This window comes from Oreochromis aureus, linkage group 6, assembly GCF_013358895.1.
Source record: "Oreochromis aureus strain Israel breed Guangdong linkage group 6, ZZ_aureus, whole genome shotgun sequence".
Taxonomy (NCBI): domain Eukaryota; kingdom Metazoa; phylum Chordata; class Actinopteri; order Cichliformes; family Cichlidae; genus Oreochromis; species Oreochromis aureus.
Window position 1 is genome coordinate 11283189 of NC_052947.1, and position 22254 is coordinate 11305442.

General features: G+C 40.2%; 2 protein-coding genes across 3 annotated transcripts; one reads left to right on the forward strand and one right to left on the reverse strand.

The window, feature by feature from the left end:
- Positions 1-1530: 1530 nt before the first annotated feature.
- LOC116327583 (intercellular adhesion molecule 1-like) lies at positions 1531-10802 on the forward strand. Of its 2 annotated transcripts, XM_031749194.2 has the most exons (7): positions 1531-1664; positions 3556-3715; positions 4133-4208; positions 6323-6461; positions 6536-6844; positions 9266-9493; positions 9690-10802. In XM_031749194.2, the coding sequence occupies exons 1-7, from the start codon at positions 1610-1612 to the stop codon at positions 9758-9760; spliced, it is 1038 nt and encodes a 345-aa protein (XP_031605054.1). In that variant the 5' UTR covers positions 1531-1609; the 3' UTR covers positions 9761-10802. The 2 variants fall into 2 exon arrangements, with proteins under 2 accessions (XP_031605054.1, XP_039469319.1); XM_039613385.1 differs by lacking the exon at positions 3556-3715 and having other exon boundaries at positions 1535-1664.
- Positions 10801-20134, reverse strand: LOC116327582 (ubinuclein-1-like). Its single transcript, XM_031749193.2, has 14 exons — positions 19874-20134; positions 19307-19411; positions 17198-17296; positions 16802-16942; positions 15669-15760; positions 14997-15582; positions 14823-14893; positions 13974-14103; positions 13755-13879; positions 12550-12630; positions 12297-12440; positions 12152-12199; positions 11459-12045; positions 10801-10932 (listed from the first exon to the last, which is right to left on the reverse strand). The coding sequence occupies exons 1-13, from the start codon at positions 20093-20095 to the stop codon at positions 11481-11483; spliced, it is 2409 nt and encodes an 802-aa protein (XP_031605053.1). The 5' UTR covers positions 20096-20134; the 3' UTR covers positions 10801-10932; positions 11459-11480.
- Between the last annotated feature and the right edge of the window lie 2120 nt (positions 20135-22254).

Sequence of the window (22254 nt, forward strand, 5' to 3'; positions counted from 1 at the left end):
AAAAAAATTAAATGTTATACTTTTTTAAAATCACTGTCCATCCATCCATCCATCCATTCGCTTCCGCTTCTCCTTTTCAGGGTCGCGGGGGGCGCTGGAGCCTATCCCAGCTGTCTTAGGGTGAGAGGCAGGGTACACCTTGGACAGGTCGCCAGTCTGTCACAGGGCTAACACAGACAGAGACAACTAATCACACTCACATTCACTCATACATTCACACCTATGGGCAATTTAATGTTTCCAATTAATCTATCCCCCACTTTAAAATCACTGTTTTCTACTAAAACTCCATTGTTAGCTATAGGGACAATCAACCCCATACCTGTTGACAGCTAACCCAGCTGTGGGGTCAAAGTTTCAGAATCATAGATGGTTAACTTCTTTGTGTTAAGATTAATTGCAAAAAATGAAAAGAATACCCATTCTGAGCCAGAACCTTAAGCACTGATTTAACAAAGGAATGCTTATTATAAGATGCTTCAATGAACAGCAGTTCATGAAGGAGTAAAAAGTGTGATACCCAACCCCGGTCAACCCCATGGTTTCTCTCTCAAACACGCTCCTGGGAGGAGTCAAAGGAGTTTGCAAAGAAAAGCGTCTGGACTTCTTTGAGTTGAAGTCCAGACTGGGAGGAGTATATTTAAATGAATCACACAAACTTGATTTACCGGCATGCAATTTCCTGCAAATTATACTAAATTTAACGCTGTGAAAGAATGCTTTGTTTTGCGACTGATGCGGTTTTGATAATCTTGCGTTGGTTTAGCTGTAATCAGTGGGGGAAATGTTATCAGAAGGAGTGCATAATTGGCTCTGTCCCGGTTTCACCCTGCATGTTTAGAGCCATGCATAATTCTGGTCAGTGACTGAGTCAGTGGAACCGAGACAATGAAGACTGTAATGCAGACTGTAAAAACAAAAACAACAAGCTCAAAGACCCCAAAACAAAAAACTGTTGAGTCAGTGACAAGTTTTGTGGAATTTCCTATACTAACGATATGCTTCAGCATAAAAGCTGTGCTTATGAGTGAAAGAGAGGCGCTATTATTGACATTAAAACATAAATGGGAGTCATATATATAGATTATATGGTGGAAGAGAAAAAGGGAAAAAAAACAATCAGATGTCGTTAGCTGATTGAAGCTGATTTTTTAGTGCTTTTTTTCAATGTAACACATCAATGGGATGATTATTTTTATTCTCAAAAGCCCTGTATCAGTGTATTGCTATGTAACTACTCTCTCTTTCTCTCTCATAGACACACACACACACACACACACACACACACAAACTTATTCTTGCCCTCCACGCTGCAACACTACATTGCATTTTTCTTGACCCTCCCTTCCTTCCTCTCTTCATATACCAACAGAGAACGCCCATGGTGGGTTTCACAGGCCAGGGCAAAGGAACTCCCTCGTCATCAACTTCAGACACACAGAAGCAAATCAAATACACACCCCCCACACCCACATGCGCACTCACTCACACACACAAACACACACACACCCCACAGTTCCACATAAACTAAAAGAACCCACTGCTACCTCATAAGTCTCAGGCTGTGGAACCGTCAGCATCGATCAGCTGTTAACCTGACAGAAGAAGGATGGCTTCTCCTGGATGGGCTGTCGCGCTCATGCTGTTTCAGCTCTTCCACTCAGGTGAGTGAACTGATGGCTGAGTGGGTGCAGTGGGCAGCTCTGATGAGAAGAACCTGTTCAGTGTAGAAGCCGATTGGGCGATAGAAGCAGATAAGGTTAAAAAGTAAGGTTAAAGAGTGTGACAATCCACAGAGATAACTGGGACTGAAGATGAGTGGGCAGAGTGTGGTGGCTGCGCTTGTAAGAACCCCTGAGGCAAATTGATTTGCAGTTCAAAATTACATGTGATCACTTTTCTGAGGGTAAAGTTACCTTTTTTTACTCCGCTAATCTAATCCAAGTGTTTCAGCTCAGGTTTTTCCAAAATTGTAGGAAACTATTAAATAAAAAACAAACAAACAAAAAAAAGTAATATGCTGTTAGAGAGGATTCAAAGTGGTTACACATGAACACATCAATAATAAGACATTTGAAAACATAACACAAAACATTATCTACACATGTAAAGCTCCATTCTGCATCAGAAGAACTTTGAATTTGTGATTCTTAGGCAGACTTAGCTGACAGTACTTCCCACTCACATTTTGAACGCAGACTTTTCCTTAAAGATTTCCTTAAACCTAATGGATGCTTCCATCCCCAAAGATCTGCAAATCAGGAAAAAAAAAGACGTCATTGATTCTTCAGGTTTTGAGACTTGTGATCCTGCTTTGGTCAGGAGACTACGCTGTCTGTAAGCTGACCCAGCTGGCAGTTGTACTGCATTGTTCACGTTGCAGAGTGGCACATGGGAAACACAACTATAAATTTTGACAGCCGGCACGCCTACTGCCAGTGAGATCATCTGATAGGCAGGAGAACAACCCCAGGACTCGATGGAACAATGGTCAATTGAAAAGAGCAGCGATCTCTTACGATTTGGGCAGGGTGTCCTTCCTTCCTCAGAGGAACACACTGGGTGTATTCAGCATGCTACGAAACAATAGTTCACAATAGATCAGCTAAAATGAGTATTATTTCATGAGATGGCAAAAAAAAATACTCATGAGATCATGTGGGTTACAGTGCCAGGACAAACATAGGAGGAGACCCATCCTTTTATTCATGTTTTTATTTATAGTATGGGGTTTAACATCACAGGTACTCAGTGTGTTAGGTCTGCATGTACAGTATCCTCCTTAATGTTCTGTTTTTCCATCTTATGGCATTGTCTCCACCATGTTTTAGAGATGATGTGATGTGCTTCATTTCATAAGCCGTTTACTGTTATAACACGATATGGATCCAGTATAAGGAGTTCACTAGTCTTTATTAATTGATTGCGGATAAAAGCAGCAGGATGAATTCTGAAGCGTACAGGGCTCTCTGCCCAAGTTCAGCCAAATTTTATAAGACAGTGCTTCACAGCATAAATGAACCCCAAAAAGTTGATTCTGTTCATCTGGATGTAGCGTTTTCAGTGGGAGAAATGTTTGTTTCAGTCTCAACTGAAGAAGTCACTAGTGTTTCTCCTACTAAAAACTACATCCAGATGAACAGAATCAGCATTTTGGATGGATGATGATGACCTGGATGATTGAGCATGCATAAAACATTTTATGGTATTTTGAGGTTTTCTTCCAGTTTATTAAAAAAAAAAAAAGCACATGTAGCACAAGGTTTTACAATATTGCTGCCCCAAATATTGAACTTAGACAGAAAGGTACAACATGCAGTCTAAAGTTGCATAAGCTGACATTCGTAAGGAAAGTTTTAGCAATTAAAGACTTGGATTATTATAGTAAAGTGAGGAAAATTAGATCTTTTTAATTTCTTAGTTAAAACCTGTTCTGTGGATTTTTGATAAAAAGTGCAAAATGATTTTGCACAGACCTTAAAGATACAGTACATTTACACAGTGTTTACTTCTATGACTTATGTCTTGCTCTTTCTCGCACTCCCTTAACCTCAGGTACTTCATCCCCTGTTTTCACTAAGATACCATCTCTTCCACCAAAAATCGCACTTCCCTTTCCAAATGTCAGCCTTGTCCCTTCTCCCATCACACCTGGAGAATCAACACAAAGTGTCCTCTGCCCTCTAAAGATATCACCCTCCACTGTGGTAGTCAGGTATGGCAAAAAGAAGGAGTGATTATTTCAGGATGACGTTGGTGGTCAGTGATAAGAGTCTGTGTGCACTAACTTGCTGTTCACTCATCTGTGCAATTTAAAGCCTTTTTGGACAGCAAAATGACAGCTTGGTGTCACTCAGTCATGGTGACCTTGTGGTATTTCATTGTTCAGAAAGGTTCACAAGGTTTTGGCCTCGCAGTCCTGTTATGTTGAGCTTCTGAAATCTATGGTGCAAAGATCAGCACTCTGATTTTTATCTTGGATCAATTTCCAACTATTAAATATTTCAGTTGCTGTCATGACTTTTACTGACCAGGTACTTTGAGATGTAAGAGGCAACATCAAGAAACAGTCACCAAATTAACAGAATCATCTGCGTGTCTGAGGCAATTAATTGTGTATCTCCTTTTACAGGTTTGGAGATCCAGTCAAAGCTAACTGCTCCATACAAAGAATGGGGTATTTTGGGATTGGTTGGGAAGTCCCACTGGTAGGTTAATCAGTGTTTGATTATACACAGTGTTTTATATGTGGAGAACCAAACAACACCCACTAACTAAACTAAATATAAGGCTTATATCCTCACTTTGTAGTTTTATATAAGGGAGCTGTATATTTTCATCACACACAGGCTTCATTCAACTTCATAACCAGTGTAAAGAGAGTTATGCTAAGTGTGAAATGTATTGGCAAATACACTTACTAGCAACTATGTTAGGTACGCCTTTTCAACTGCTGAAGTCCAAACTGAGCATCACAGTGGGGAAGAAAGGAGATTAAAGTGACTTTGATGAGGCATGGTTATTGGTACCACATGACAGTGAGTTCACTGTACTTAACATGAAGAGCTATTTTAACTACAGAAGGATAAAGTTGATGAGCGAAACCACAAAGTTATGGGAAAGGATTGTTGAAGCTGTTGAAGCATGATTTCAGCATAATTGTCAATAAGGAAAGTCTTAAGAGTAAACTTAAAAGTAAAGAGGGAATCTGTCTCCTAAATTCACTCCTAGGAACTGGTTCTACCAAAGAGGAGCCCGAAAGCTGGAGACTGTGTCCCATTCTACTTTTTAATACTCTAGGAACCACAAGTTCCAAAACCACTAGTTTTGGGGGTCCATGTAGAGGGGGAACTTACATTGCTCTGTGTGAAAAAGTGATTGCCTAATGACTAAACCTAAACCTAATAACTGGTTGGGCAACCCTAAGCAGCAACAACTGCAATCAAACATTTGTGATCCCTGGCAATGAGTCTTTTACAGCACTGTGGAGGAATTTTGGCCCACTTGTCTTTGCAGAATTGTTGTAATTCAGCCAAAATCAATGGTTTTCAAGCATGAATTACTTTTTTAAGGTCATGCCACAGCATCTCAATCCGATTCAGGTCAGGACTTTGACTAGGCCACTCCAAAGTAGTCCTTCTCTTATTCTTAAGTCAGAGGTGGACTTGCTGGCATGTTTTGGATCATTGTCCTTCTGCAAAAACCAAGTGCTCTTCAGCTTGAGGGCACAAACAGATGGCTGGATATTCTCCTTCAAGATGTTTTGGTAGATTCATGGTTCCATTTAGCAGAGCAAGTCTCCCAGATGCCCAGGCAACAAAACAGCACTGGACCATCACACTACTGCCACGTTTTACTGTTGGTATGTCGTTCCTTTTCTGAAACGCTGTGTTGCTTTTATGCCACAAGTAATGGGACACACCCCAGTCTACTGAGTATTTTTCAAGGCTTGGGGATCATCACGATGTTTTCTGGCAAAACTGAAATAAGCCTTTATGTTCCTTTTGCTCAGCAGTGGTTTTCATCTTGGAACCATTTTGGGTCATTTTTGCCCCGTCTCTACTTTATGGTGGAGTCATGAACACTGACCTTAACGGAAGCAAGAGAGGCCTATTGTTCTTTGTTCTGGGGTGTTTTGTGACCTCTTGGATGAGTCGTTGCTGAGGTCCTGGGGTAACTTTGTTCGGCCAGGCATTCAAGTGAAAGTTCACCACTGTTCCATGTTTTTGCCATTTGTGGATAATGTCTCTCACTGTGGCTCGCTGGAGTTCCATAGCTTTACAAATGGCTTTATAACCTTATCCAGACTGAGATCTGTTACATTGTTTCTCATTTGTACCTGAATTTCCTTCGATCGCAGCATGATTTCTAGGTTTTGAGGACCTTTTGGTCTACTCTACTTTGTCAAGCAGGTCCTGTTTAAGAGATTTGATTGAGGACAGGTGTGGCAGTAATCAGACCTGTGTGTGGCTAGAGAACTTGAACTCAGCTTTTCAAAGACGTGATACACTACAGTTAATTTCCCCTTAATAATAAACACCATTTAGAAACGGCATTTTGTTTACTTGTTAATATTGAGATTAGTTTAATGGGCTAAAACATTTGAGTGTGACTGACACACACACACACACACACACACACACACACACACACACACACGGAAGGGGGCAAAAACATTTTCACATCTCTGTACCTGATGTATTCCAACAAAGATGGTACTATCCATTGTGTTTATTGTTCATTGCCTTCACTTGAGGGAAAAAAAAAAAAAAAAAAAAAAAAATCTGAATAGCTTTGTGTTTGTTACCCTTTGCAACTCCAGAACCCTCCTAACTTTACATGGCAAGGTTTTGTGGTCTGGAGTGTTGAGAAGATGACTGACTGGACCATCAAGCCTGTGTGTTTTGCCCTATCTGAACAGGGAGGACCGTGTTACAGTAATCTCACCCTAATAGTCTACAGTAAGTCAACAGCATTATCCTTCTGACATGCATGAAGCACTTTACATGGCTGATATGCCAACCTCTCTCCACAGAGCCTCCAGACAGAGTATCCATTACATTTCTAAATCACAGTGAGTCACTGTTTGAGGGTACTCTACAGTGCCACGTTACAGAGGTTGCGCCTGCTGAAAACGTCCTTGTGACCTTCTACAGAGGGGAGAAAATGCTGGCTCAGATGCACTTGAATACATCCAGCGAGAAGAAACCAGTGACTCAGAGCTTCACTCTGAACATCGTATTCAGTAAAGAAGACACTGAAGCTCAGTATTGGTGTGAAGCCAAGCTTGAGCTGGGACCTGAAGGACCACAGCACCTTCCAGTGATGGCATCACAAAGACTCTGTAAGTGAAACCAGTGATCTGTGCTACGGATTTTTGAAATTTATGTGGATTCTGTTTTTTAATTTCACCTTTAGTTCTTTTTCCCCCCTCTCCACATCTTTAGGATCCCTCTTCACTTTTTCTGTAAGCTACATCATGCAAGCTACAGTTAAGCCCAAAATTATTCATACCCCTGGCAAATTTTGACTTAAAGTTACTTTTATTCAACTAGCAAGTTATTTTTTGACTGGAAATGACACAGGCGTCTCACAAAAGATAATAAGATGATGTACAAGACGCATCATTGTGGAAAAAAAATATTTCTCAGCTTTTATTTACATTTGAGCAAAAAGTATCATGTCCAGAATTATTCATACCCTTTACAAACTGTCACAGTCTCTGGGAAAATCCAAAGTTCCATACCAATCCAAATAGTCAAAGCTGTTCTAAAGCATCCTAATTACCCTGATTAATTGGAAATAGCTGTTTTGATCAACTCAACAGGTGAAAAACAGCAGCTCTCTGCAGGTGGTCTGTGGACATTCATGGCTAAGACAAAGGAACTCAGTGAGGACCTGCAGCTGTGCATTGTGGCTGCTCACAAGTGAGGAATGGGCTACAAGGCCATATCCAAATGTTTTCAAGTTCCAGTGGCCACAGTGCAAAGTATTATTAAAAAATACAAGATGTTCCGCACTGTGGAAAATCTCAGAGGACATTGTCGGAAGCCAAAAGTGAAACCTGTGCTGGCCAGGAGAATAGTGAGAGAGGTGAAAAAGAATCCAAGGATCACCACCAAGGCCATTCTGGTGAATCTGGGCTCTGCTGGTGGCAATGTCTCAAGGCAGACAGTCCAGCGGACACTGCTGGGTTCCACGGATGCAGACCAAGGAAAACGCCACTTCTCCAGGCACTTCTAAGGCATGCAAAAGCTCATTTGGCCTTTGCAAATGCTCATCTGGACAAAGAAGAAGGTTTCTGGTCTTCAGTGTTATGGTCAGATGAAACAAAAATTGAATTATTTGGTCACAATGATGTTGGCATCATTGTGATCATTTGGCATAAAAATGGAGAAGCCTTCAACCCAAAGAACACCATCCCCACTGTCAAACATGGTGGTGGGAACCTAATGCTTTGGGGGTGTTTTTTAGCCAATGGACCAGGGAACCTAATCACAGTAAACAGCACCATGAAAAAGAGCAATACATGAAGATTCTCAACAACAACATCAGGCAGTCTGCAGAAAAACTTGGCCTTGGGAACCAGTGGACATTTTAGCACGACAATAACCCAAAACATACAGCAAACGTGGTGAAGAAATGGTTAGCAGACAACAACATTAACGTTTTGCAGTGGCCTAGCCAGAGTCCTGACTTGAATCCAATTGAGAATCTGTGGAGGGAGCTAAAGATCAGGGTGATGGCAAGAAGACCGTCCAACCTGAAAGATTTGGAACTCATTGCTAAAGATGAATGGGCAAAAATGCCTGTGGAGACATGCAAAAAGCTGGTCTGCAATTATAGGAAGTGTTTGATTGCTGTAATAGCCAATAAAGGCTTTTTTCTATTGACTATTGAGAAGGGTATGAATAATTCTGGACATGATACTTTTTGCTAAAATATAAATAAAACCTGAGAAATATTTTTTTCCACAATGATGCCTCTTGTACATCGTCTTATTATCTTTGGGGAGACACCTGTGTCATTTCTGCTCAAAAAAGAACTTCCTTGTTGAACAAAAGTAACTTTAAGTCAAAATTCGGCAGGGGTATGAATAATTATGGGCTTAACTGTATTTGCTTCAAACACTGCAGCATCCATTCAAAACAGGCACATCACTGAACAACTACTTACCCAGGCTACGTTTAATGTGCATATGGTTATCAAAGCTTAAAACAGCATGACAGCTCCATAAGTGTAACCTGCTCTGCTCAGTGCGTGGGTTGCAATATTATGGTAAAGCCACAACAGCATTTCCAAAATTGCTTTTTACATGGGAGTGACAACCGTGTAGAAAATACAGCAAAGAACATATCAACACAGTTCAGGTGTGGATAATCCTAATATTTACTTATCGACTGTGGGAAATGACCACCAGAGCTTCTGCCATAGTCACAATATATGCACTGTTCATGACATACATGACTGAAGACTTTCTGCTCTACGCACCAGTTTGTCACTCCAAAGGCACTTTACTGAGGCAATATAAAGCTGTTATGTGTAATGTTTCTTTATGCAATTTTAAAAATCACATATTCAAACTACTTTAAATGAAACTGCACTCTTTGTTCTCCAGCGATATACCTGCCAACTGTAAAGTGTTACATAGAACTGCTTAAACCATATTTTTTCTTCTTACTAGAAGAGTGAAGAAGCAGAGCTTCCTTCGTTAGATCAAATGTATTAAGTGTCTTTTTTTCCACTGATTTTCTTCTCGTTTCAGTTGCACCACAGCTCAGCTGTCCTGTAGAACTTAAGGTGACAGAGGGCAAGAGATTCCCATGTGAGGTGACAGGAAACCCTCAGCCATCAGTGACCTGGTTCAAAAATGGGCAGATAGTTGCCCCGCCCTCTCATTTAAATAAAAAGGATGCTGGAAATTACACAATCCAAGCTAAAGGATTATTTCCAAAAAACTTCACAGTGGAAGTAAAAATCCTTCCTGCCACAGGTAGGTTTGTCTGCATTACTACTGAATACACTTAATGGCCCCTGTTAACATTTCTACTTTCATTGTTCCAAATCATCCTTCCTGGAGTTTGAGAAATGCTTTGTTCTGATATATGATCATGTAAATTCATGAGAGGAATCCTAAACGGAAGGTTTGGAGTCATCTTGTACTGAAAATGGTTTCTTCTGCTTTCCAGGAACTGCAAACAGCTGTTGTGGACATTTCTTGCTGCTTGTTCTTCTTACCCAGATGATAACTCACGTGTAAAACCTTAAAAGTTCCGCTTTCCATGTTACTTGGATAAAAGTGCTCCTGCTGTAGAAAATGCAGAGAAATGTTCATTGCTGTGTCATTTCTCGTGCCCTCAAGGCTCAGCTTTGAATCTGAATGTCTTTGTGTGCATTTCAAAGAAAGTGGAGTCTCACTAAAAGCAGATGATGCTCTAGTTGTTTTTTTTAAATCGTTTTGTTGCTGAACTTCTGTCCAGGTACATGTTCTTATGTAACTAAGCTGTCTTTGTAATCGGCCCAAAAGGCAAAGTTCACATCTTCCAGACTGAAACGTTCTCTAGAAAGAAATTCACATTTTAGTCCTTAGTCACTCAGTATTCATGGGTATGTGAAAGCAGTATGATTTAGTTAAAAACAATTTACTTTTAAAGAGCTGAAAGTGGAAATAAGGCAAGGCAGTCTAGCAAAGGTATCCAGAAAGATATCTGGTTGTCTTATTTTCTTTTGAACATCACAATGGTGTTTCATTACTATTTGATATCTGAAGAAATGCTGAGTTACGCCCCCATCCTGCCATGTTAAGAATCCAAGAGTTTTTGGAAGGATTCTCTTTGGATTTGGAAAACTGGATCAATGTGTTGAGGTGGGTGGGGGTAAAAAAAAAAAAAATAAATCCTTGGGCATAATGTGTCAACTCACTGTCCAAGTGTCCTGCTCCACCCCCTTTTGGAAACTGTCTGGGTTAGCTGTCAAAGAAAAGGCTGCACCCAAATGGTACAAGAGGCTAACTGTCTAACAGCCTGCTCTTTAGTTGGGTAACTTTAGACTTCCTCATCGTCCCTTTAGGCTTGTTGAGACATTTTATTTTTACATCCTTATTCACCACTCCTGCATTACTCCTTGCAATACTTTCATTGCACAATAAATTTCAGCTTAAATAAGCTGACTAGGCAGTTGAACCTTCGGTTGTTTTGAGTCATTTGTTAATAGCCTCAGTCAAGTCGGTAACATGAATCACTACTAAAACCTTCATTTGCTGTACAAAATGTTAAGAAAATAAAGCACCAAATAAACACCTATGACATGCTCTCTTTATTATGTATTAAGTGAAAGTATATAGTTTAAGACATTAAACTTCGTTGATTCTAGTATAAGAACTACTCCATTCGAACCTCATGTGCCCAGTTCATCTTCAGGATTCTGCTCCATCTAAAAAGAAAAACACTTTATCCACTTGACAAAATGTGGATTATAAAGCTTTTATTTTGACATTGAAACTTATTGGAATAAATAAAGCATTTTGCAGCAATTGATGTGTTGCGTTTGATAAAAATGTAGATTACTAAACCATGATGTCACACACTGGTTTGGTCCCACAATGAAGTCAGCGTTTTTACTGCCATCGTCGTTTAGAAACCATTAGCTAACACACATCCTGGATAATCCTCTCACTCGACGACAGAATGCAGGTTTTAGGATTTTGAAGCCAATTTTGAACCTTGGAGCTACAGCCATCTTTTATTGTGTCTAAATATGAGATTTGATTTTTGAATTTTAAATTAATTTTGTTTCCGGTACAAACATGTCCCTTTGGTTGTTGGTTTTTGTCACCTTAATTGGAGTTTGCCCTTTTTGTCCCCTTTTATTAAGACAGAAAGAAAACTGAACATGGGAATCACTACTCTAAATTCAGAGTCGTTGTAATGTTAGAACAAAAAGAAAATATACAACTTACTGCATGTCTTTTTTGAAGGTTGTCATTTTGTAGCACCACCATCTTCAGAGACGCTCTGCACCTGAACAGCATCTGCATGTTTGGTGCTTCCAACCTGAAGCATCGGAGGCCAAATGTCACCACATGTACTCTGTGCTGGGAAACCATCTGGGCTGGACTGAGGAGGAGGAGGGAGTAAGGGAGGACTCTGTGTCTCTGCGAAGCTCCAGTGCTGAACAAAACACTTTGTTTTTACAGCTTCTGCTAGGAGCTCCTGGAGCCCTGGGAGGTGTTGCTCCTGAGCCAGGGCTTGTTCAGCAAGGAGATCCAGGAGGGAATGAGCAGGAGTGGGTGTCTCATCAACCTGAGATTTCTCTGGTTCTCTGGTTTCTGAATTTGAGGTGGCTCTGACATCCAGTTCCACTTTTTTGACCTCGCCCTTCTTCATGGCAGCACCCTCGTGAACAGAACCGAGGATATCGGAGCCTTCAGTGAAGACTGAACCTGCTCCTCTGGACATTTCTGTCAGTGGTGGATTTCCTCGATCGTCATTACAACCATCTGAGAATGTGCATGACTGCTTCTTCTCACACTTGGCCTTCTTTGCTCTAAACATGTGAAACAATGCTTGCATTTTTGGTAAATAATTTTAAACATTTTATGTAGAAATTCATACAAGTAACAACATTTAATTCCGCCCATCACTGCACTCACAGTAATGAAAAGAGATCTAACAATTTCCTGCTCTCCTTCATCAGAACCCTGAGAGAGAAAAAAAAGACATTTAAGTGGTAACATGTGTATAGTTAAAAGTATGAAAGTTAAGTTTCAGGACTGAAACTGCACCATTATAGTTTACCTAGATTGCATCCACCCTTTTGGCCAAAGCGGTTTGACCTCATTGTCAAGAAAGATCTTGAGATGCTCTTCAACCTCCTGTTCCCCCTTCCTTTCCTTTTTATAATGGTCTGCTTTTGCTTTCAACACTTGGCCCAAACACTCTCTAAATGACAGAACAGGTCACAGTGTCAGTTTTCATGGACTAAATCACAGTTTTTAAAGATCTTACTGAAATAAAACATGTTAACACATTATTGATCTTTACAGCTTACCTGAGCTCCTCATTCCACTTGAACACTTTCTTAGGACCTGCTTTTCTCCCAGTTTTCTCCTCATCATTGTCCTCTGTTGCCCTTTAGATAAAAAGAAAATGCCATTGTCACAGAGGGCTAGGGATGGTTCCCAGTAGCACCTGCACAGACAACATGCTAATACTAAGCTAGCCTAGAAGCCAGTGTTGGTAAAGCTGAGTGAATGCTGATCCCAGCCCAGCAGCCAGAGCCTGAACTTCAACAGGTAAACTGATGAGCAGTCAGGCTGTAGCCTGTTTCTAAAGCAGAACTGTGGTGATCACTTTAAAGTGACTTTGTGCTGTTGGCTTTGTCTTTCATACCTAAATACTAAGAGAGATCATGTGTGTCCTCACTAGGACAGAGATTTGCCTTGGTGTGTGGGACTGTAAGCCCTATAGGTTTATATTATTAAATGGTGATAATGATGCATTTTCAGGTCATTACACACACACACACACACACACACACACACACTAAAAGTACTGTGTGTAACTACTTTTTTGAGCAATGACCCCAACACTGATCACAAAGAGGGGAAATGCCTTAAACATGCATAAACATTTGACCACACAGCATTCAATTAATTTGCATGAATGTAAGGTCTTTGATAAATATTTTTTTTGATTCACATCCTTGTTGAGGGCAAACCAAACTGCATGGACATGCTGTAAAGCAGGGGTGGGCAACTCCAGGCCTCAAGGCCGGTGTTGTGCAGGTTTTAGATGTGTCCTTTATACAACACAGCTGATTCAAATTGCTAAATTAATTCCCTCCTCAACATGCGTTGAAGTTCTCCAGAGGCCTGGTAATGAACTTTGATTCAGGTGTGTTGACCCAGGGTGATATCTAAAACCTGCAGTACACTGGCCTTCAGGCCTGTAGTTGCCTACCCCTGCTCTACAGCATGTAAATGTACATGCTTTAGAGTAATGTTCATGTCGCATCTGCCTTTTTGAAATTGTACAATTTGGTTGTGTCAGCCATCAGCCTTTTACAGCAGAGGGGTAACAAGTTCAAAGTTAAAGAAAAGGTTGTAATATTTAAATACAGGCACAACTGTGGCAAAGAATGGGAGATGAGACAAGGTGGTAAAGTAGGAAAGTAGATTTTATTTTGTTAAATAAAATTATAGACACTAGTAGCTGATAGTCTCACCCCCATTTTCCAAGAATAAATGAACTTACTTTGAAGTCTTGACTTGTTCATATGCCTGACATTCTTCATTGAAACATGAAATCTGCTCAGGCATAGATCTTCCAATGGCATCTTTAAGTTTCTGCATGGGATCTTCCACCCCACTGGGCTCCCCCTTATCAAGAACACATATAAGAAGCAGGTCACACAAGTATAAATAATTTACAACTCTGTAACAGAAATGCAGCTGAACACATGAGCACACTCACCACTTGTGCGATTAGCAGTTTCTTTACACGTTTGAGAAGCGTATCTCTGCTACAGGGCAGGAAAGATGACAGGTGTGTGTACACCTTGGAGCGCAGTGACCCACTCTGCTCCCGACACTGTAACTCAATGCTGTGCCGAAACACCAAGAGCGGAAACATGTATTTAAACACCTCACTCAATACCTCAGGTGGAACAGGTACACATTTAGTTAGAGGGTTAGTGAGTTATATAGTGCTTTGTATACCTTTGAGCATGCAGCCATAAAAGCGGCTGTGTGACGCTGCAGCTACATAGCTACCATCTTTGTGTGCCATGCTAATCTGTGTGTTCACCATATTAGTTTAGTGTGTAAACCGGCTACAATTTGCAAAGGAGATTATTTGAAATCTTAGGCATGAGCATAGGTATAACAAGATTTTTGACCAGATAATTACTCGTGTAGCAAATTTAAGGTCAACCTCAAGGTTTGCAGGTATACAGATCAATACTTAAACTTGAAGCAGGCACTGTCCAACTTTTTCTTACACGAGAATGCAAGTTCCACAAAATGTGATCGCCTAATATAAATAAATACCACTTCACTAGTAGTGTCTGAAAGAACAAGCCATTGAGGTATATCTATCAATCTATAGATATCTACATACATACACAGACTCAGCCTGGCCTTATATAAACGCACTATTTCCATGACAAGAGTTTTATTCCTCATTTCTTTTTGTTGTTTATTTTTTGCCCTTAAATTCAGCATCATTCCTTAAAATAATATTAATAAAAACTTGCAAAGAGAAAAATGTTCTGTTCACTGTTAATGGTTTTACATTTAAATGTGTTCACTTGGGAAAACTCACTCTAGCAGGATTGAGTTGATATCTGGACTGAAGAACCTGAGTTTTGACTCTCCTTCTGATGTCTTGGCAGCCTAAAAATCAGTGTAAACAATCTTCATTAAATTGCAATCAGTTTGTCGTCCTATACAGTGTGCACAGGCATTTTCCCTTCAGCAGAAATGCATAAAATCTCACCACTGTGAGTTTTCTAATGCTGTCTTTCAGCGCTGGGGGAAGTCCCTCTGGCAGCGGGGCGCTCTGTGATGTAGAACTTGAATCTGACACAAGCTGGGTTTGCTCTGGTTCACATTTCTCCAGAAAATTAGTCTTGGAATTTGAAGTTCGGGTTTTGGGATCAGTAAAGGTGTCGAGTTGCACGGGATCATCCGTTTTGCTTTGGATCAGCTGCATCTCTAATGCTGGTTGAGGAAGTGATTTAGGGGATGAGATCTCTTCACTGACTTCTAACAGAGAGTCCAGATCAATATCAAAATCTACTGTGCTGGCTGCTTGGATAAGAGCGTGGTCATTGGTTGAGCCAATTAAACTGAGAAGAGGGTCAGTTAGCCCCATGCCTCCACCCCCACCTGCATCTGCAGGAAACAGAGGGGTTGCTGTTGCACCCAGATTTGCAGCTGCCTTGTCCCTCGCTTTCTTCTGTCGCTCTCTCGCCTTTTCTTTTTGAAACTTTTTCAGCATGCTGGTGACACTCAGAGTCCTAACGGCCTTTTTCTTCTTTTTGATCTTCATCTCATCAGTCTGCCCAATTTCAGACAAAGAGCTACAAGACAAGAAATTTACAAAGGAATAGTTTAGTGTTGTTAAGTCAGCTTTACAGCATCAGTGTCTGACTTTGGTCAGCCTCACCTTAACTTATGATCCATGTTGCTTTTTATCTCTCCATCTGCTCTGCACAGCTTCTTCCCTGGCTTCTCCTGATCATCATTCAGTTTACGTTTCTGAGAAATTGTTCAAAGGTATGTTAAACAACTCAGAAACTTTATAAAGAACCAAAATATTGGTGCAAAAAAAAATTAGTTTGGGTGCAAGGACCATCAAAAATGTCCTTTTAAGGTATCACTTCTAAGAGTTATCATTTATTGCAGGAACGGTCAGCTGACCCTCTCCTTAAAGTTAAGGACTATTGGGCCCAGGACATGGCATTGGACATATCTTCAGTTGAATGGGATTCATGTTTTCATAATGTTAACACTATGTATAAAGAAACAGGCAGTAGACTTATCCAACTTAAGATAATCCATAGGTGGCATCGAACACCGCAACAACTGTATAAATGGAACTTGGCCCCCACGGACGATTGTTGGAGATGTGATGGTCAAAACGCTTGGATTTGACATCTCTTATGGAACTGTTCGGCACTTCGGGGTTGGTGGGAAAACATAATGGAGGTAATTTTCAGTGTTTTGAAAAGGAGATTTGGTATCTCACCAAAACTGTCCATACTTGGTGTAACCACAGAACTTTCTGATGGCGACTTTTCCAGTTATACAAAAAGATGGATTATTCTGGCTCTTACTACGGCCAAACGGGTCCTGCTAAGACACTGGCGGAAAAAGACCCCGCCAATGAACCCCCCTATGAAGAGTGGCTAATGACGATGGCTAAGTTGGCGTCTTATGAAAAAGTGACTTATGGTTTATTAGTTAAATTGCATCAATATGATTGTAATTGGTCCCCCTTTACAAGCTGGCTTTCTGTAACTTGAAGAACAGAGGAGTAATGAGAGAGTGGTGGTGTGGGGATTGGTGTGCGAAGAAAGAATAGGATAACCTCTCTTTGTCTTTGTGTTTTTTGTTTGTTTGTTTTTTATTTAAATTATTTATTTATGTATTTATTTTTCAGTTCTGTTATCAAAGTTTAAAATGAAATAAAAATTGTTGATGACAAAAAAAATAATAAAAGAAAATGTCCTTTTAAAATCTATTCAGCAGATTTGCCAAAATATCCAGCGCAGCCGGTCTTGTACTCTTACTGCTTACTTTTGTCATCTCAAGCGTTCCCTCTTCGGCTGTGAGGTCATCGTCTTCGTTGTCAGAGGCCTGACGGAACTGCAGCACGCCCGAATTCACATAGAACCCACCAAATTTGGTGGTGATGGAGCATGGCACGAACTCGTCATACTAAAAGCAGTATGTAATACAATTACAAAAACTACTGAGGGACTCTATAAGCACAAGCAGTACACATGATGTCTGTTGAGAGCTTTCACGTGCAGCAGTGAGCTAATGCTTAAGCAGAAAGAACATTTATTCAGTGGTGAGTGAGGTCAGTGTCATAATCTATAAATCAAACCGTCTTTTTGTGTAGCACAGCAGGTAAAGACGAGTTTATACCAGCTGTGAGAGAATTCAAAAGGTGTTCTAACACCGACTCACAGCCTCAGAGTTGTCAATGAAAGAATCCTCTTCATCATAACCATATCCGATGTCGATCAAGTCCTGGATGCGGTCCTTTTTTTTCTTAGGTTTGGCACCCTGTATTGAGAGGAAGCATAACATTACTGCACCATTTACTAATGTTTATTATAGTGATCACCATCTTTTGTTTACACATCAGTTTAATCTTATAGGTTAATAAGGTAATTGTTTTTTAAAAAACAAAAGGAGTAAGGGGCTGCTTTTGGAGGCACAACCTGTGTCACCACAAGCGAACATAATTTATTAAGCCTTAATATATGAACGTTCTCTTTATCACAATGTATTGTTACCAATGTTCCCTCTAAGCTGCGCACGTGCGCAATTGCGCACTGCTGGCACGGTCTCTGCGCATAGAAAATCTGTGTTGCGCACAAAAAAAATTAACCTGAATTGCAATTAAAATTAAAACTTTAATAATTCTGTTTTGCAGTGTTAGTCTGTAAGTGACTGGCTGCTCTTGTATGGGATTAGAACGATGCCACCTTATCCCATAGTCCAGCCAATAATGCGATTTACATTCGTATATACGCAGCTAATCAACGTGGTTGACAGGCTATGACAGCGTCCTTATGTGCCGACACCGGTGTTTTAGCTAGCAAAGCGGCGTGGCTGATGTGCAGTGAAGCCACGTTAATGACAACGTGTACAACCATTGGAGATGTGAGCAGGACAGACGGAACAATTGACGGAAAAAGTGTGGACTTTATACCAGTTTTTAAATTGTGTTGATAGGCCACGTAAAACCAGAGTTGTGATAAAAAAATATGCAATGTTTGGTTTTCTTCCTGAATACTATCATAGTTTATATTTACTGCGGGAAGAAACGGTAAAAACGGCGTTTTATATGAAAAAAGGCTCGAAAGCGCTCTCCGCCTGTGAGCAAAAACAAACTCCACCCCCCTCTCCCTTTCCTATTCGTCCAAAAAAGTACCATGTCGACCAATCAAAAAATGATATGGCAACGTGGCATTTAGTTGTTAAGAAACGGGGGGGAAGTTTTAGGAGTGACGGCGGTGTTCTGAGATGTGAGAGATTTGAGACGTTTAGCACAAATCTTGTGTAGTTAGTGTGTAGTGTAGTTTTGCTGTGTGTGTCAGAACAATGAGGCGGCTGCTGAATGTTACAGGTGTTACAGCAGTGATACATCTCCTGTTGTCAGGCCTGCAGGTATCAGGCTGTTGTTCTCTTTTATCTCATAGGGGACAGAAATTATTTTTTGGAGTGGCACAAATAATTTGTGTGGCATCAGATTTGATGCAGAACAGCTGATTGTTCTGTAAATAGTTTGAAATGTTTATTTAAAAACGCCTTGGCTGCATTAAAAAAAAATAGCTGCAAAAATCTTTGTTGTTTGCCAAACTGAGTTACTTTTTTGAAGTAGTAACTATATAATTAATTGCCCAGCATTGGTCATTATATACTATATTTTGCAGACAGAGAGTTACAGGACTCTCCCAGACCACAGACTCATATTCATAATACAAGTCAGAGCTTTATGAAAAAAAAAGAAAGAAAGTTGTGTTTTCAAAATTGGAGTTCAAGTTATTTTTACTTCCAATAGTGTTAACATACTACACAGGTCAATGACTAGATTTTTTAAATTTTCATTGTAAGTGGGCTAAAGCAGTTAATTAAAAGTAGTCTAACATAAATGTAAATGCTGTAATTTGATTATTTTAATAAACCATGTAACTTGGATGGATTAGATGCTGGCGTGACCACAGTGCACACGTCTGATGTCACTCACAGTGGTCCAAGGGATCGCTCAGGGAGTTTGTGTGTTCGCTCAGACACGTGAAAAATTAGAGGGAACATTGATTGTTACCTGCATTTTCATGAAGTATAGATGACCAAACAGTCATTATTGCCTGTTATTTGTCATGCGCCTATTTAAACACACTTTGTGTTCACAAGAGTTTCAGAAAACTTGATCAAAAGAGATTCTCAGGTTATCATGTCCAGGCCGACTGCTGGGCCACCCAGCCGTAGACAAGTACCCATCAACCCTCATAAAAAAAACACCAAAAAACAAACAAAATCTATTTACATGAGTAAAAGGCTACTCACATATTTTTCTTCCAACTTCCTTGCAATGGCAGCGACTTCATCGTTCTCCCTCTTTTCTTCCTCCTCTAGTCTGCTCAGTGGTCCTTCAACTTTTGACTGACTTATCTGAAACCCATCAAAAGCCATGCCAACCATTGTTTTACAGGAAACTGAACACGTCTGGCTCCAATGCAACCAGCATGTTTATTAGTTTTTCATGAGGTCAACAAATCAAGTCATTCAGAATAGCAATTTACTCCCACAGTGAGTGTTACTAAAGCAGATATTTGTCCCATTTTGACTATTATCTAACTTTTAAACCCAGCTCTGGCTTTAAAAAGTTAGTTTTTTTAAACCATTGTTGAAACTGAGTAAAGGCTGCTACTGAATTAGCAATGCAGTCCAAACTGAATTAAAACTGAACTGCTTTTTATGTGTGTAATACCTTAAATGGTTTACAAATTCATGTGGATAGCCAAAAGCCTAACAATATTTAGCCTACTTAACCTAGACTAAGTACAGTCACGGGTCTGTTTGTATCTTAACTGGTTACAGGTTAGGAGGGTGGACGTCGTGACTTAATCCCACCTTGTCATCAACAAGCTGCGTGTAGCTGAACTCCGGGAAGCTCCGCTCGTCGGGCTCAAATAATGTGAGGACGAGCCGGACTGTTTCGGTGTCAGCAGGTCGGTCTGAGGGGGTTTCTTCCATCTGCGGAACCCCTGACAGACACCTCTGGGTCGAAGGCGAGTTAGAAGAGGGCGCATCACTGCTGACAGTAAACAGCTGAACTCTCCGGGGTTCAGCCATCCCAGCGACAGCGCACCGGAGTCAGTGGTTTGGTTTGAACTGAGGAGGGGGGCAAGGAGAGTTTAATTAAACTCAAACTGCGGCAGGTGTGCGCGCACGTGCCCGGCTGAGTTACCTTGGCAACCAATCCCGTTTGTTTAAAACGAGGTTTATTTCTTTAAAGATGGTGCTTCTTTTTCGTTTCTGATTATTGATCGGACAAAAAATAAAATAAAATAAAATAAAATCACGCATAAAACTCTCTCAGAACCAGGTGGAAATATAAATAAAGTGTTGAAAGAGAAATAGGATTCTGGAAAAACGTCTATAAAGCTTTGGGAGTGCCAAGTACTGGCTCTGTATTATCCTAAGTATCCATCCATTTTCTTCTGCTTATCTATCAGTGGCGCCTCCAGAATTTCCAGTTCTATTATACTGTTGTCAACAATGTTACCTCTAAGCTGCGCACGTGCGCAATTGCGCACTGCTGGCACGGTCTCTGCGCACAGAAAATCTGCGTTGCGCACAAAAAAAATCTAACCTGAATTGAAATTAAAATTAAAACTTTAACAATTCTGTTTCGCAGTGTTAGTCAGTAAGTGACTGGCTGCTCCTGTATGGGATTAGAACGATGCCACCTTATCCTATAGTCCAGCCAATAATGCGATTCACATTCGTATAAACGCAGCCAATCAACGTGGTTGACAGGCTATGACAGCGTCCTTATGTGCCGACACCGGTGTTTTAGCTAGCAAAGCTGCGTGGCTGATGTGCAGTGAAGCCACATTAATGACAACGTGTACAACCATTGGAGATGTGAGCAGGACAGACGGAACAATTGACGAAAAAGTGTGGACTTTATACCAGTTTTTAAATTGTGTTGATAGGCCACGTAAAACCAGAGTTATGATAAAAATATCTGCAATGTTTGGTTTTCTTCCTGAATACTATCGTTATTTATATTTACTGCGGGAAGAAACTGTAAAAACAGCGTTTTATAAGGAAACCGCTCGAAAGCGCTCTCCACCTGTGAGCAAAAACAAAACCAAAAAACCCCCCACCCTTTCCTATTGGTCGAAAAAAGTACCATGTCGACCAATCAAAAAATGATATGGCAACGTGGCATCTAGTTGTTAAGAAACGGGGGGAAGTTTTAGGAGTGACGGCGGTGTTCTGAGATGTGAGAGATTTGAGACGTTTAGCGCAAATCTTGTGTAGTTAGTGTGTAGTTAGTGTGTAGTGTAGTCAATAGTTTTGTTGTGTGTGTCAGAACAATGAGGCGGCTGCTGAATGTTACAGGTGTTACAGCAGTGATACATCTCCTGTTGTCAGGCCTGCAGGTATCAGGCTGTTGTTCTCCTTTATCTCATAGGGAACAGAAATTATATTTTGGAGTGGCACAAATAATTTATGTGGCATCAAATTTGATGCAGAACAGCTGATTGTTCTGTAAATAGTTTGAAATGTTTATTTAAAAACGCCTTGGCTGCATTAAAAAAAAAAAATAGCTGCAAAAAACTTTGTTGTTTGCCAAACTGAGTTACTTTTTTGAAGTAGTAACTATATAATTAATTGCCCAACATTGGTCATTATATGCTGTATTTGGCAGACAGAGAGTTACAGGACTCTCCCAGACCACAGACTCATAATACAAGTCAGAGCTTTATGAAAAAAAAGAAAGAAAGAAAGTTGTGTTTTCAAAATTGGAGTTCAAGTTATTTTTACTTCCAATAGTGTTAACATACTACACAGGTCATGAACAAGATTTTTTAAATTTTCATTGTAAGTGGGCTAAAGCAGTTAATTAAAAGTAGTCTAACATAAATGTAAATGCTGTAATTTGATTATTTTAATAAACCATGTAACTTGGATGGATTAGATGCTGGCGTGACCACAGTGCACACGTCTGATGTCGCTCACAGTGGTCCAAGGGATCGCTCAGGGAGTTTGTGTGTTCGCTCAGACACATGAAAAATTAGAGGGAACATTGGTGGAAACATTATGGGTTTGCGGAGTCAGACGTGGATTAAATATTATGCAGTATTTTGAAGTTCACTAAACATAGATGTTTACATTTTCATTTATTTTTATATTGCAAACATTTGCACTGTAATCAGTATTTGCACACTATTTTATATTATTTTTTGACAATCTTTAAAGCCATTATTCAATACATTGTT